This window comes from Apteryx rowi, unplaced genomic scaffold (assembly GCF_003343035.1).
Source record: "Apteryx rowi isolate R43461 unplaced genomic scaffold, aptRow1 scaffold_72, whole genome shotgun sequence".
In the NCBI taxonomy this organism is placed as follows: Eukaryota; Metazoa; Chordata; class Aves; order Apterygiformes; family Apterygidae; genus Apteryx; species Apteryx rowi.
The window spans coordinates 1,329,354-1,346,264 of NW_020451005.1; the positions used below are offsets into that span (position 1 = coordinate 1,329,354).

Sequence of the window (16,911 nt, forward strand, 5' to 3'; positions counted from 1 at the left end):
AGGGCGATCGGCGCGCATGCGTGAGGAGGACTTCCGCCCGGCGCCGGGATGGCGGCTGCCCCAGAGCTGCGTCCGACGCTGAGCAGGTGATGGCGGCGGCTGCCCCTCGCTCCCGGCCCGCTGGCCCTGCTCCCCGCGCTCCCCCCCCCGCCGGGCGAGCGGCCTGTGGCGGTGCCGCTGTTCCCCCGCCGCGCTGCCCGTGGAGCCCGGCCGGCCCTGAGCGGAGCCTGCGCTGTCCCGGCCGCCCCCACCCCCCACACACACCCGCCCGCGGCCGGGGGGGCTGCGCGGCCCTGCCTGGTCCCTGCGCTCCCGCCTAGGGACCTGAGCGGTGCTGAAAGGCCCCTCTCACGGTGGCGCTGTGTTTCCTGCAGTCCCCCTCTGTGTAACGTTCACTTTCTTCAGCTTTAGGATGGCTCTGACAATCCTGAAGGCGGAATTAGGCCCTTGCATGTAGGTAAGCGTTAAAAATTAAAGTGGTAACCAAGACGGCTATGAAAATGTACGTATTGATTCTCATAGCACTTAAACGTTTTATTCGGGGTGGGGGGGAAGTCATGTTGTTGCCTTGTGTAGACTAGAAATCACGTAAGCTTACTAGCTCTTTATCTAGGACTTTGTTTTATGGGGTTATTGTTGAAGTGGAAAAGTTTTAACCTGAAGCTTTTGTGGTTTATTATGAAACCTGTGAATGCATAAACTTTTGCTGTACAAAGCTACTTAGTCAATCAAAAACAAGCTGTTAATTTTTTGGACCTTGTCTAACAGCAGCTTGATGTATGCCTAGCTTTTGAATAATGAATGGTCATTTTAAAGTTGATGGAACATGCTGAAAGTCTAAAGATAAGAGTATTTTTGAGTACTTAGGATTTGGAGGGGGGGGGTCTTCCTGAATGCCTATGAAAATTAAAATATTGTTTGGTCTGTCAGTTTTGTGTGCAGCTTTCTTGGCTTAGAACATATGTAATTCGTTTCAGGAAGAGCAAGTGTTTATATCCTTCAGAATGCCCAACTCCAATGCTAAGTCTCACCGTAGCCAGAGAGGTGGTCAGGAAGCTGGCAGGCGGGAGTTGATTTCACGATCGTTGCAGAGTGCTCAGCATTGCCTGGAGGACCAGGATTTTGGAACTGCATATGCTCACTATCTCCTGGTACTAAATCTAGCTCCCGAGTTAAAAACTACTGTCAAAGTAAGTGCTCTTTGAATTACTTGGGGCAGTTTTCATACTGTATTCTTTTTGAGGTTTTCTGATGTTTCGTGCATGTGATTTGCTGTATGTAACTTGTTTTCCTCCTCATCCTTCAAAATAAAAGCGGAAAACAATAATAGAGAAGACCAGTAACTTTATTAAATAAGCTGTATGCCACTATAGGAAGGGCAGTGACACGCTTAACTTTTCTTTTAGTGCTGTGTGTGTCAACTTAGTTTAATAAAAAGAGGGTCTGGTTAGTATTGTCTTGCACTGTAGTGCTGTGTGGATTAGTGTATACACAGGCTTTCAGCATATATACTCTCTGTGGCTCTCCATGAGAGCTTATTTCTGCTTGTCTAGGTAAGACAACTAACTGGGGACCATATCCAACACTTAGGATGGTGTATGCTGCTGCTTAAGGAAATGAATGTATTCAGGTTCATGCCAGGATACCTCTAGATGTTTTCAGGGCTCAGTTCCCTACTTCTTGTAACATTACCCACTCAATGGTGTATGTTTTGTTTTCCAGGAAACATTTCAATTTACTCTCTTTAAATGGGCAGAAGAGCTAGATTCTCTAGCACGGATTCAAGATCTATTTAACTGTTATGAACAGGCACTTGAACTGTATCCCAGTGATGAAGTGATATGTAACAGTATGGGAGAACATCTTTTCAGGTTTGTAGTAATCTATATTCAGTTCTTGTAAGGTTCACTGTTTATTATTGTATATCAATAAACAAGACCCAATTCAGCAGAGCACATAACATGCTTAAAAGAAGTAAATACAAATATATGCATCCTGCTGTAGTTTTGCTATTGAATTTCACGTATGTGTGTCAGTTTAAAAAGTAGAGTAGCCAATGCTAAAATACATGTTGGCAGGCACAGCAGTTACTGTTTAAAAGTAAAAGCACTGCCTTTTTAACAATTCATTAAATAATTACTAAATGAAAAAGAGAATACTCTTGTCTTTTGATTCTGGTCCTTCTTGAGGTTTCGTATGACAGACCTTTCAAGTGAGGAAGCCAGTCATGTATACTGCACTGTGAAGAGTTGTTCTTCTTAATTAGTTTGAGCTTGTTTTTATTTAATAGTATAAACATCCTTTTACTGCTTTCTCCAAATTTGTAACATATGATACTTTGCTGTTGCTTTGGGCTCTACGGTCTTTCAAGAATGGAGTTTAAGATTGAAATTGTAGTTCCTTACTCTAAATAGCTTTGATTAGACTTCTTTTGTGATTGCTTTTTTTCATCCTGTTTTTTTTTCCTTTTAAGGGGCAACTCTCCCATCACTGTATTAAAATACCTACTTTTCTTGCATTTTATAAATTTTATTTTTCAGTGCTGTCTGATTTCAGAATATGTAATAGGTATCATTAAAAAGAAATGCTTCAAGTTCACAATTTAATTTCAAAATGCCACTTAATGGAAGCACTGGCAACTCGAACTTTGATTGTTTCACAATGCATTCATCTTAGGTACAGTAAAACAGCTTTGGATTTTGTAGCATTCTCTTGCAACTTGAATGTCTCTGAGACTGGACTGCTGAGCTGCTGCTGCTGTATTATTACAGCAAGTTCTTGTAAAACCTGTTCTAGTTTGACAAAGAATGCAGTAATGAATGAAGACTGCACACAATGGCATTTTTGACTACTTTTGCATTTTAAAATGCTTTGATGCAGAGCTGCAAGTCATTATGTTTCATAAGCTAATATCAAGTGTTTTATTTTCAAGAGAATCTTTCTAACTAGTGAAAAGTATATTTCCATTGTTTCACAACTAGTTTAGGAGCTTTTTACAGATGTACAGATATTTACAGATACTTGGCAGCTAAATGCATGCTTTCTATTTATTTGTCATTTTTACTACTAGGATGGGCTTTAGAGATGAAGCAGCTGGATATTTTCACAAAGCAGTAAAGCTTAACCCAGATTTTGCTGATGCAAAGGAGAATTTTTACCGTGTTGCAAACTGGCTTGTGGAACGTTGGCACTTCATCATGCTCAATGATACCAAGAGGAATCTTACTTACCTAAAAGCAATAGAGAATGTGGTCCGCTCTGGGTGCAAATCTGTTCTCGATATTGGAACAGGAACAGGAATCTTGAGGTATATCCTAAGTGCATGTTAAATCTGGACTTAACTATTAGAAACGTATTTGTTGTCTAACAAAATTATGTAAACTTAATTTAAGTGCTACTGAAAAATTAAAAATTTGCTTTCATGCCTTTATTAAGCTAAAACTTAAGAAAGGTAACACAGCATTAAGAAGTAACTGAGTTTTGAAGTTAGGGTCTAATAGTATTTGTAGGATCCACATTTTGATTTATTGTATGTTCTTTCTGTGCTAAGAACTGCTGTTTAAATTGCAGAATTCTTGTTGGTTTTGGAGTAGTAAGGTTATGTATCCTCTCCCTAAGTATGAAGTGTGATATGTAGTAATCATTTCATTTAGGCAGAAAAGTTAAAAGTGTTAATGAAAATGCTGTAGTGTAAAGAATAGGCTTGGCACAGCTGAGGAGTATCCTTCTGCCATCCGTATTTTTTGGTAGCAGTAATATCCTGTATATCAAGAGGATATCAACTTGTGTGATATCATTGTTCACACAGGAGTTGTTTCACTTGATGATGTTTGACCTCAGACTATTTTCTTAGAAACATGAAGCAGATGCAGAAATAGAAATTGACAAAGCTCAGTATCTTGTCATACTTTATCTAAAATGATTTAAATTGGAGCGAAAAAGCCCTGATTCTTATTTTTCAGTATGTTTGCAAAAAAGGCAGGAGCACCTTATGTCTACGCCTGTGAATTGTCAAAAACCATGTATGAACTTGCTTGTGATGTGGTGGCAGCAAATAACATGGGAAGTGAGATTAAACTTCTCCATTTGAAGTCACTTGATATAGAAATTCCAAAGCACATACCTGAAAGGTACGTTGTTGCACTCTAATGTGATATTAGTTTTAATTTGCTCTTAATTCAAGGAAGTAGAGAACATTCTGTGACCTAAACAGAAAATAATTTTGCCTATATTTAAACATAATCTTGGAAGGTCCTCTCTAAGTTTTATGTTTTTATAAAGCATTGCAGAAATGATAGCATGTTTTTTGGAATCGTACTAATTTCTATGGTAAGTCAATGATGTCATAAATTAAGGATTTTAATTCTTTGAAGATAGGAGTTTGGGGGCATATCCAGCTGTATTGCAGCAATAGGAAAAGAGAAATTAATTTCAATAAACTTTTTCCCATGTGTATTCTGTCATCATTTCTAGGTTGCCATTTCATAAAAGTTTTTCTTTAACACACTTCTGTACCTACCCACTTGTGGCTCATTTCTGCAGCCCATGAGTAGGATGGAAGCGTATAGTAGGGCCTGCAAAGGTACATCCCAGGAAGTCTTCCAAACATCTGCGACTCCGTATCAGCTTCTTCTGTTTGTCAGAGAGATCAGAAACTGCAAATTATCAGCCTCCTTTATGATCAGGGAGCGATGGAAAACCTCCCCTCACCTTGTTGCTAAAAAGACTCCTACTACGTTTGGAGGTGAGAAGGAAGTACCCTGTGATGTGCGCCATCCCTAGTCAATGTTTGGAGGTTGAGAGAGGCTGACTCTAGCTGTGAAGGTCAGCAGCCCACAAAGGGATGGATTTGTGGAGTACTGAGAGTGACCTTAGAGCCTTGGCTGAAGTAAAGCTCAGTGCAGGAGTGTTGCAACTTGTCTTAGCAGAATAGGTTTTTGTGTTTATATTGTGCATTTTTTCTTTTTTTTTCTTATTTAATACACACATCTACATGCCTGCTTGTTTAGCACAGAGCCATGTACTTTTGAAAATTAAATCACTTATTTTCTAAGTTTTTAAAGAGTCTTCCATTTTTTTGGTAATATGTAAGACTTCTAAATCCATCCAGCTTTTTATCCATACTTAAATTTACCTATGTAGCAGCAGTTTCAACTTTCCTTACTGTTCTTAATCTGCAGGTTTTTTGCCATAATTATGTTCTGAGTATCTTGATTAGTATGTAGTGCATAGTAGATGTGATCTGAACAGAAATGATCAGTGGTTAAGTAATGTCTTTTAAAGCATATTAAAATGTCCTGGGCCAAATCACTAACTTGAAATTGCATTTGTCAAATTAGAATTTGATCCAACATTACAGCTGATCCATGATTTTTATGCCACCCTGCTCCTCTTTGCTCACCTTCCCATTCAAATGGGGTTCTTCAGGAAGATCTGTAAATTTTTATCAAGTAGAAATCTGCTGAGATTTTAGGACAATGGAGGAAGGAATCTATATGCAAAGCACTGGTATATCATTGCAGCTCACTGCTGCTAGGGATACAGATTAAGTGTATGGGTGGGAGATAATCCATTTTACTTCTACAAGTTACTAAAACTTAACACAATGCCTGGGTTGATAGTATAGGCTCATAATCTGAAACAGTGAAGCTGCCTTGATTCAGCTTGCCAGTCAAGCCTTGTTTGATTGCCTCAGCTGAGCTGCAGTAACTGGTCACCTGCATCCTCTTAATGCATATGACCAGTTACCGTGTGTGAGCTGACAGGAGTACTTGTTAATGTTGTGGAAATTCTCTTACTATGGCATGCCCATTCCATACATTTTTTAATTTTAAATGAGATAGGATCCACTTGTCTGCATAGTACTTCTATTGTGCTTTGATAAAAGTAATAGAAGAAAACTATAAAACTGCAGCTTCTTGCATGCTTTTGTGTGATGAAAATAAAAAAACATGTTTGAATGAGATCCTGTAACTCTTGGGGAGGTGGGGAGAGTCATATGTGTGTGTACACTCACACTCTTGCACAAGATCCAAACAAAATACGTGTTCTGGAGTGTCGCTGGCTGTGTGCCCAGACTGAAACATCCTCCTATTTTGCTTAGGTTCTTCCTGTGCATAATAACTTATTTATGAACACTGACTGAGAAGCTTTGTGGTAAACTCTTGCTCAATATTTATTATCTCTTACCTACATCTTGAATAACTTGTAACAACGATTCCAAATACGTTCTTTGCTGAAGGGGTTTTTTTGCTCATCTGTATTAAAACTTCACAAGACAGTGAACACTGATAAAAGTTCTCTGAGCTCACATTCTGGATTTTAACTTTCAAGGAATGACTGTTAACAGAAATGTGTGGTATATATTATATTTTTTATTATCTTTTTTTTCCCCTTATCTAGAGTTTCATTGGTTGTCACGGAAACTGTTGATGCTGGTTTGTTTGGAGAAGGCATTGTGGAGAGCTTGATACATGCTTGGGAACATCTACTCTTACAACCAAAGGTAGGTGATGTAGATACATAGAAATGTGATTCCTATTTGTAAATACTTGTGTTGTTTAAAAAAATTACATATATACACACACGAGAATGTCTTTTAAATATTCTGTACCTAATGATTTTTAAAAAATGCAGGTTTTGTTCTATGAATTTGATTTTGGTGAAAAGCAATTATATGGCAGCTGCATACACTGAACTTCTGTGAGCTGCTGTTCTGACTAGACAAGTACGTAAAATGCGTATTTGCCTGATGCAACCTTCCAGGGGCAGCATAAGGATATAGCTCACTTTTGATCACTGTTCATTTCTTATTCTTGGTGAGTAGCACTGGAGATGATTTTTGTGTATGTGTTACAGGCACTAATCCCCCACAGCTCTGATTGAAACCTAGTCATTTTATATTGAGATACCAACTAGCCATTAGAAAGTCATATCAGTCTAAGCAGAAAATGTTAATTATAGTAGAAATATCTCTTGCTAACACTAGACAACAGTATTATGATCTGGTAAATATACCATGTGCTTATACTCTTAATTTATTTTTGCAAACTGCTTGAACTTTTCTGGAAGACTAAACAATTCCACTGGGTCTTTTAGATTTTACCCTATGTGTTTGCCTTTAGTATACACTAACCCATATAAGACTATGTCATATTGCTTTCTGTTTAACCTTTGTTTAGTTCTGATGAAAATAAGCACTTCGCTCTTCTTGGTTTTATGTTGCCTTGATTTCAATTAATAAGAGTCTTACCTGGCTGAAAGTTTTTATATTTTATTGAACTGAACCTGATGACCCCTAGTGTTAGGAATGAGAATCATGTATAAAGGAAAAGTCCTTAAATGTTTGAATACACTCTAAATGGGAACAAATTAAAATACAGATTTAAAATTACATGGGGCAAGTAGTAACCTGCAAAATGGAGCTGATGTGTGAATATATTGAAATACACTGTGTAAGAGACTACTTAAATAGTTGACTGGAAATCTGAGAAACCTAGTCACTGGGAATTTCTGCTGAGGTTTTTGACTGTAATAATGAATGACCCATAGTAATACCTAACTTAGGATTTGCAGTAGTGGTAGAAATAAGTCACTGTCTCATTGCATATTATTATTCATGTTTCTACAGCCTAAAAATCAAGATATTCATATTAAAGACTATGGCCAAGTTATTCCTGCAAGTGCTACAATATTTGGGATGGCAGTAGAATGCAAAGAGATACGTAGACATCACAGGTATATTTATACTCTGGCATGGTTTGAACCTGTACTTGTTGTTTGGGAGGTGAGAACGGTAATTTTAATTTTTATGGAGGATTTTTTATTTAATGGTCTCTTCATTTTTTTTCAGATGGCTGCTTGTCTGTCTCCTGAAACAAACTGTTCAGTGATATATATATGTGTATATATATATATATATATATTTTCCCCCCTTAATAGTTATGTTCTGTGCCACCACCACTGATCCTTCACACACACACCCGCCCCTTCCCCCATGCTTTTTTTTGGTTCAGGCTTTCTGGATCACTTCATTAGAAAGTCTTGCTTTTCATTTTTGTGAAATATATGCCTTTAACACATACTAAGAAAATAAAAATTCTTAATTCCTTAATAATAGAACTACCTCTCTATTTTTGGAACTGAGATTCTTGGATTAACATTTGGCCTTTATCCTCATTTTGCCTTCCTAATAATCTGCTGCCTACCTCAGTGCTGGGTCTAACCCTTTCAGAAGTTGAAGGAAGGATTTTGTAGAACCTAAACGTTGTTAATCCCACCTAGCACTCTCCTCCTGAAGATGCACCTTATCTAATTTTGAACTAGCACACAGGCTAGTCTCTTGATTGAGATCAGTTCTGACTGTGTATCAACTATCCTTATTCATTTTTATTCTCATCTTTTAGAACAGCATCACTGTGTGGAACACAGTCCCTGTCTCAGGTTGGATTTGATGCATTTTGTTTAGAATTGATTTTGTCACAGATCAAACAGAAGGCTTTAACTTTTCCAGGAGCTTCAGTACCCTGGAACAGAAAAATAGCTAGGCTGTATCAGCAGTTTTTCTAATGCCAGAAAGAGACAAAAGTTTTCGTAGTAGATGGTTATAAAAGAAGTTTCCTTTAGGAGAAGTTAGTTATTCATCACTTAAAAGATATGTTTATGCCTTGAAAAGTGAACATTACTGTTGCTTACAGAATTTAAGCAGGATTAAAATTTTATCTTATCTACTGTAACTTTGGATTGTCTAGTTAACAATCCATTCTGATAGTATAGTTTAAGGCCAGGTGGTGAGCAGGACTGAAGTGATTGCCACAGATTAATTATATGCTGTGGGGAGAAGAAACAGTTGACTTCATCAGTTTTAAGTTTTCTGACTTCTAGTTTAATCAAGATCCTTTTTGCTCTAATAGGAATGTCTGTCATAAGTCAATACTCTTAATGAGTGCTGCTAAACTTTATGTAAAAAAAAATTGCCTGTTCTCAGATTTAAACTCTTCAGATCTCTTTGGTTTCTTCTGATGTGTGCATCTTCTCATTTCCCTAAGCTTTTTCATAATCTGCATCAAAACTGTATTTATGATGTTCTTTCTGAGCAGGACGCCTAATGAAATAACCTTATGAAAGTATCTCTTCCCTTGTGCTTTTTTATAGTCTGACAGTGTTTGTCTTATTCTTGTCGTGCAATTAATACAACTTATCTTTGAGCTTTGGGGAAAAAAAAAAAAGAAAGAAAGATTCCTGAGTGATGTAGAGTCCAAAAATCTGTATGAATAGCTGAGATTTTCTTCTTAAGTACATTTGTTAAGCATTAATTTAATCTAGCATCAAGTGCTGATTCAGCTTGCTTGGGGAGGGAATCCCCTTTTAGTCTAGGTGTTGATAATCTTGCCGATGACACATAATTATCAATTTCTGGTACTGATCTTTTGCTCCATTTATGCTTTAGCGATTTCAAGTGGCACTACATTTCTATGATTATTTTTAGTTTTTTTTTCCCCTAGAACCTAGTGAAACTCTAGATAAATGGTATCAGTTGTTTTTCTTGCAATTCTACTTTTGGTGCACCTAAGCCAACTTAAAGTTTTTATGCTAATTTACCACCTATTGTAACTTTTTCAGCTGATGTTTTAATGATCATTTTAATATCACTTTAGTATACCTGCTGCCTTGTACCCATTGTCTGCATTTCCTGGAATCACTCTGGGACCTAACTCTGCTGATTGTTTTTATGGTTAGCTACCATTTTCTCCTGAAATCACTGCATACTGCAATTCTGTCAGGTCAGTTTGAAATACATGTGCTTCCAAAAGAACAAATGAACTGACAAACTTCTGAGAAGACTTAAGAGGTCTTCTACAGATAAATTTAGATTTCCACAAAACTTTTGAGATACCACTGTATAGTATATATTGTTGTTTCAGGTTTGGATTAGATATCTCTCAAGAGTCACATAACGGTAAAGGAATATTCTAGAAGAACATAACTGCTGCATTGGTGCATCTACATCTGGTCGTTTTGAATAAAATACACTGGAAGATGGGCTACTGTACTAATTTAAGTCACTGTAGAGTTACAGCTTTCACGTTCTTAATGTAAAATTTTTAGTCTGTTGGGCTCCAGAAAGAAAAGCAGTAAAATCATTCAACTTTTGTGCTTGCATCTTAAAGACAGCAGGGTTCACTGTGATAATCTGCTGACCTCTTCCACAATACCTTATACAGAGACTGTTAAGTTTTAGTTGCAGTGATTGTTTCAGGAAAAATACATGGGTTCAATTTTAAATAAGAGAATACATCCTCATCCTTGTTGATAAAATACTTAGATTAATTTAGCAGAAGACAAGATTCTAACTGTCGATAACATTGTTGGCAATTTTGCTATTTGTTGAATATTCATTGTGAGTCGTAGTTAGCATTTTGTGCTTTCTATATGTCACTACACTTTTATTGGCAGTGACGCTGCTCCAAAGATGGAACCTGATTCGTTTTTAGATTTTATTTGTCCATAATGGTCAAAATAACCTAGGTTCTTAGGCAGCTAGTATATGACAAAAAACAATTTATTCAGTTCTACTATCGAGAGCTTCCCTAGATCAAGGAGATGACTGTACCTGGCACTAATATTATCAGACAGCCTGTCTAGTCACAGTTAGTTGTAGAGAGGTCTCTTGCAGTTCCTGAAAAAGTGATTCAGAATTAAAAATAATTTTAGAAATTTAAGATAGTTGTCATTGGAACTTTTGAGTGCTAGATCTCCCTGTTAGAATGTAGATTTTTGTGGTAGTTGTCACTTAAATGAGAAGAACTAAATGCTTCACAGACAGATGCACTTTTTCAGAATTATCTGAAGTGTAGCTTGTGTAAGGCTTGTGTCTCATGCAGCTTCTTGACTCACACTCTAAAAACAAGAATATATCTAAGTCCTCAAACCTAAGACAGATAGGGTATGTAATAAAGTAGTTGCTTTAAAGCAATCATAGCATTATCTGTTCCTTGAAGCTTGTAAAAGGGTTGATTTAGAAAGCTGGCTGATCTTCTCCCATCTTCTGAGAGAGGGTACTTTTATTCTGAGTTGTCAAAGCCTTTTCCACTAATAAATCAACCTATTGATTTTCCTTGCAGCTATTTAGCTATAAAAAATAGTTTATTTTGCATAGATTATGTGCTTGATAAAGATAGGCAAATCAAATGTTTTATGTGGAAGAGACTCAAAAAATGAATTTTCCTGTTGCATGTTTCTTCCTTGTTCTGACTGTTATGTTCAGCTGCAACAAACACCCTAATTATCCTTCTAAAGCAGCAGAAGAAAAAGGTGTCTTTGCTCTTATTATCACAGGGCATATTTTATTTCAATATTTCTTTTAAGACTCAAGGAGTAGTACTTAAGAGAGCAAACATCTCTTTGACAAAGGACATACAGGGCTTATTCTCACTTTCTAGTAACAACATTCAGTTCAGATTCTTAAGGGAGGTTCGGTTTCTGTGCTTTAGAGTGCCTCCAAATGTATTAAACAAGTCTATGGGGGTTTTTTAAGTATTTTTGAGTTTTTTCCTCTTGCACTCTACTTCTAAAAACACTTAGTCATCCTGCGAAGTTTTTTTTTTCCAAGTTATTTAAATAGTTTCATTTCTCCCCTTTTTCATCCCTCACAGAGTGGGAACGCAAGAAATTGCTGGTGTGCGCTTGGCAAATTCAGTGCAGTTCTTTAGTCCAACATATGCTTCTGTTAGTTCGGAGGAAACTGTTGAACCTTATACCACCGAAAAGCTTAGTCGAGTTCCTGGAGGTTATGTGCCTCTGACAGAACCCTTTCAAGTAATGACAGTGGATTTCAACAATCTGCAGGTAATGATTTTACATCCTTTAAAAGTAATCTGTTTAGAAATAATCAGAGCCCTGTATCTTAGTTGTTCTTGAGGCTCAGCTCCACAACTGTTCACAAGTTTTCAGTTGACAGTGTTACATTAAAGCCCTATAGTCCTATGCTGATTCTGGTACTTGTCTAATCCCATGGTGAGCTGGTTCATCAGAAGATGACAGTCTTTGGGTTTTTAAAGTTGGAGGCTTTCTGCTTTGTTGTTGGAGGGGTTTTTTGTTTGTTTTGGTTTGGTTTGGTTTTTTTTGACACAGTTTAGTGCCCTGAACTAGCTTACCATGGGATCAAACAAGTGCCAGCCTCGGTGCAGGAAACGGGAACAAGAATGCAACAGACCCATTTTAAATTGTTTATGCAGTTGTGGAGCTGACATAGTTAATTTCTCTAGAGTCACAGAGAATCTTCAAGGAACTCTTGAAGACAAAACAGAAAGGATGTATTTTATGTCTGGCATCAAAATGGCAGCAAGGATTGATTAAGCATAAAAGAGATAGGAGACAGAAAAGTTACCTTTTCCGTGTTCAATCAGTTTGATTCCATCCTCTCAATTCCTGTGGTGAAATCCTATGGTATTTTTATAATATGTCATTCTAAAATATGGTAGCATTATTTTGTGAATTTTGCACAAATAAATTTGTGCACGTATACCAAATATGCCTGAGCTGTGAGGCAAGGCCCTTGGCCTCTCGGCTGAGCATGCTGAAAAGATGATACATCTGGTCAGTGCGCGTTCCTTGCTCGTTGACTCATGGTGAGGAGTTAGTATTGAAATGGTGAATCAGAGCTTAAAATAGATTCTGTTATATAAATTTTTTCTCTGCTACTGATTGGCTGGGAATTGTGGTGTTTTGAGTCAATCGCTTTTCCTAGTTGCCTTATCAGATATCGTGAGGTTAAGAATGAAACAAGACAAGGCTCCCCGGTATACTATTGGGGAAAAATCCCTCTGTGACCTAATGTTGCTTCTGTTTCTAGCTTCTATAAGAAACTGTCACATCTGTGAGGTGCTTGCTCTTAAGCATCTGTCTGCTGGTAGAAATGTAAAGATAACTTTAAAGAATAAAGAACAGCCTCTAAACTGTGTTTCATAACCTATCCTTTGAAATTACCAGTTAAACTAATTGACGTCTTCCTGCTTTAAAGTGTGAAGGATATCATAAGTAGAGGTAAATGGAAGAAACACAATTAACTTATTTGGAACTATTAGTTATTCCGGGTTTGCTGTTACTTTGTCACTGGGCAAATGTGGCTATTTTAAGGACTGGTAGCTTATTTTCACCCCTGTATCTTTTCCATCATGACCACTTTTGATGTCCAAACAGTGCAACTAAGAAAGATGATGCATTTTCTCATATCAGAATAAAGAAAAAAAAACCTGATATGCTTACTAACAGTAGCAGATTTATCTATTAAAGATTGAAATTAAGATATAAAATCACTTACAGCTAATAAGGTAATTTTAAAGACCATTCTGTAAACTTACATTTCAAACAATTAGAGGGATGTTACACTTGTTCTGTCTGTGTTAGTTATCCAGACCTAAACTGACAGAACAGAGGAAAGACTTAAAATACAGTTTAACGGTATTTCTCACACTTATTTATACGAGGCTTCAAAGGCATTGATAAAGATTAGAGAAGTAATTCTAACAATTAAAATTAAATTAAAAAAAAAGATTGAGCAGCTAAGTTATGCTGAGTATTTTTATTTCTAGCAGAAGCTAAGTTCCTCCAAGGCAGGGAAATGAGATGTGGCTGTAATTACAGGCTGCAGATGTTTGCAGCTGGTGAGGTACTACCTGTGTGTGTTTGCTGGCAGCAGATCAGTGTTGCTGGGAGTGGAAGTGAGTGTTTACCTTGGCAGCCAGTAATTACAGCTGATTCTCACTTTGAGGCCCTAAAGCAACTGAGCTGTTGCCAATAATTATAGATACTAGCTCTTTCCAATTTTGATGAGAGGTTACTGTGTATGTGGAATATCTGAAAAATTCTGGATCAAGACATAGGAAACTTGTTAACTGCATTGTTTCTGTAGTTTTTCTTTCTACTTGTAGTCCCATTCACCTTTTTTAATGCAAGTTACCTTTGTCTTTCTCACTTGCAGACTACGCGTAGTATAGTATTCTTTCCTTCTTTACTACTTATCCCTGTGTCACTGTTTTATTTTCTTTTCTGTCATTAACTGTGTTGATAAAATGCCATGCCTGATGTATTGGAGCTGTTCTAGTCTGTAATTGCCATAGATAACAGGAGGAAGTTTAGGAATGTGAGGAATAAATACAGCATAAACAGCACGGTAGAGAGTAAAAGTAGATGAACTACTGACTGGAAATTTTGTTTTTTAAGTGTTGTATTACATCCATATCTTGTGGCACACTATGGCTATTAGAACTAGAGGGAAAGAATCTTGGGCTTACTACTTTTGAGGAATAATCAGAAAGAATATTTTTAGAAGTACGTTTTTAGGTAGCTGTCAGTTCCCCAGAGACAGAAACAGGTGCACATGCTCATACTTTAGCCTGCCTTGCTTCAAGGGGCTTACTTCCAGCAAAGGTTTGACACTATTACTCTTTTCTCCTCCAGTTGAGGACATACGGAGAAATGACTAGCAGCAAAGCAGTTTTTTGAAGAGCAGTGAGATTTCATTATGAACCTCACTAACATCTTGCAATTTTGATGTGTGCATTCTTCAGCTATTTGTCAATTGTGAGAAGAAGAGAGAAGTAGATAAACTAGGAAAACCAAGAATAAGAATAAAGAAGGGGAAATGAAGTGTGGCATGGGAGAGCTAATCACACTCTTAGGATGGAACTCCCTACCCCTGTCCCACTGCCTTGGCCTGGTTACTTTAGTTGTTAGTTTATTAAGATGGAAGTTTGGAGAGGACAAATGCTGACACATGCAATTCAGGAAACTGACAAACTGAATTTGTAGGCATTGCTGTTCCTGAACACTGTGGTTGTGCCTAGGGGGATCACCAGGGACCAAAGATTGGCTCTTGTTGGTATGTGCCAGACCTGTCTAAGGCATTGGAGCTGGGTTTTTTTCTTTGTGAATGTTGTTGGTATCAGAAGGTGGTTACTGAGAAAAAGAAAATATGCTTAAAAGATGACTTAATTTCTCTTCTTAATTTAGGCATGTTGGAGAATTGATAACCTGTTTCCTTTAGGGAAGATCTTAGTTAGCTCTTTGCAGTAGTTAAGTTGTACATGCATGAGCTTTTGCACAAAACTGATAGCCTAGGTAGCAGAGAAAATAGCACCAAATATGTTTGTCTTAGTATTTTTTGTAATGCTTCCTCAGTCCTCTGAGGGAATTCAGTGCTTACATACATGATTAAGTATCTCCTTAAGTATTTCTAGGATTGATTAAATTTAAATGCAGCCTTTAAATTAAGCCTACGCTTAAGTGCTAACTTAAATCCAGCCCAAAAGACTGGATCTGTTTCATTTCTGTTGGACAAGCCTTGCCTGTTTAAGGCATTTCATGCAATCTTTCATTTAGTGTTTTTAAATATGTACATTCTTAGACATACATGTATTTGCATTAATGCCTAACAGGCACAGGTTGGTTATGTGTGCGTAACTGTACTTGTACATAGGAAGACGGTCCCAATGCTGGTGAATGCTAATGCTAGTAATTGGTATTGTAGTGGCTTGTGAGCTTCAGGTTTCTTTTGGGTGTCCTCATGGGCTAGTGGGGAAATTTGAGATTTTAGTAGTTACTATAATAAAACTTTTTTATTTAGAGAAAGAAGCTCTCTCACGCTTTCTCTTCTTCCACTCTCGTCAGGAGCTGAAAAGCCTTGCAGCTAGAAAGCCTTGGAAGCTGAGCCTACCAGTCACCCAGGGAGGAATCCTAGATGCTATCGTGGTCTGGTTTGTACTACAGCTTGATGATGAGCATGCTCTGTCTACAAGTCCCAGTGAGGAATCTTGCTGGGAACAGGCAGTCTATCCTGTACAGGATCTCCCTGGTATGTCCTGTAGATTTTCCTGTTGCAGTATATTAACTTGGTTTCATTTTGTTCTTGAGCTAGTCTGTTTATCACAGAGGTTAGGAAGCAGCTTAGGTTTAGGAGAAGTTAAACAGTAGGTAGCTGTGCAGTGGTTTCTGGTCAAGTTTCTGGACTCCAGTGCACAGCCTCTGCAGCAGGTCTTGTAAATGGGACTCTGCTATGAAGCCGATAAGGGACATGCTTAGGATCTGGGAGAACTAACACATCTCTCTCTTTTTTTTCTATACTGAATTAAATGCTTTTTAGAGCAACTCCAAAGAATGGGTCCACTGAGTGGCTCTCCTTAGTCAGGATATGACATGTGAAAAGGGAAGTGGGGGAGGTAGTAATTTTTGTGGCAATAGCAGATAACACTAAAAAATAAATGCCTCTCCTCCCCTCCTCCCCCATTTTGGACATGATTTGATTAATATTTTTTCTGCCACAGTGGCAGTGTCACTTCCAGCAGTCTCTACTGTCCCTTTGCCTATCTTCCCCTTGTCTGTTTTGACAGGACAATGTGGGCAGCTCTGCCATAGACTGGCTCGAGGGGAAATGTAATGGAAGGAAGAGACTCTTTTAGCCTGTGTTGCCACTGAAAGAAATGTTTGACAAACTGTAGCCTTTTTGTTACAAAATTCTGGTCTGTATCAGTAGGTTTTCTTGTACTTTCTAAAAACATACAGGGAGTATGTGAAGGCCATCTTGAGCTGTACACCATAAATATTCCAGTATAATTTATTTTGAATAAACTCTCACCCTCTCTAAACTGTAGGTATTGTTTTTAATGTAATTAAAAATTCATCTTTGTAGGAAGTATTAAAATGTTAAATATTTAATATTTAGCATTTTAAAGCCAAAACAATTTCTTCATCAGTATGTTTTTATTCAGCACTGCTGTTGACAGAACACTTGAAGTAATTTCAAAATAAGTCTTTCTATGATAAATGATAATTAAATGGATTTGCCTAATGTGGGACAGTTTAAGGCACAGTAGCCAAATACAGCTGTGGGCTACAGAACTGCACACTGAAATC

The 16,911-nt window shown here is 37.5% G+C and overlaps 1 protein-coding gene across 7 annotated transcripts in view; it reads left to right on the plus strand.

The window, feature by feature from the left end:
* PRMT9 (protein arginine methyltransferase 9) overlaps positions 1-16,911 on the plus strand; it is a 24,158-nt gene continuing 7,247 nt past the window's right edge. For 6 of the 7 annotated variants that reach the window (XR_003256988.1, XR_003256989.1, XM_026087482.1 and 3 more), the window contains exons 1-10: positions 1-86; positions 406-457; positions 978-1,190; positions 1,723-1,871; positions 3,071-3,307; positions 3,963-4,130; positions 6,403-6,505; positions 7,631-7,737; positions 11,655-11,847; positions 15,670-15,853. Coding sequence is in view for 5 of the 7 variants with exons in the window: in XM_026087482.1 (XP_025943267.1) it covers positions 1,005-1,190; positions 1,723-1,871; positions 3,071-3,307; positions 3,963-4,130; positions 6,403-6,505; positions 7,631-7,737; positions 11,655-11,847; positions 15,670-15,853 (1,327 nt within the window). In the remaining 2 variants the exon portion in view is untranslated. The remainder of the gene's footprint in view (positions 87-405; positions 458-977; positions 1,191-1,722; positions 1,872-3,070; positions 3,308-3,962; positions 4,131-6,402; positions 6,506-7,630; positions 7,738-11,654; positions 11,848-15,669; positions 15,854-16,911) is intronic. The other variant, XM_026087487.1, reaches the window with a different exon arrangement.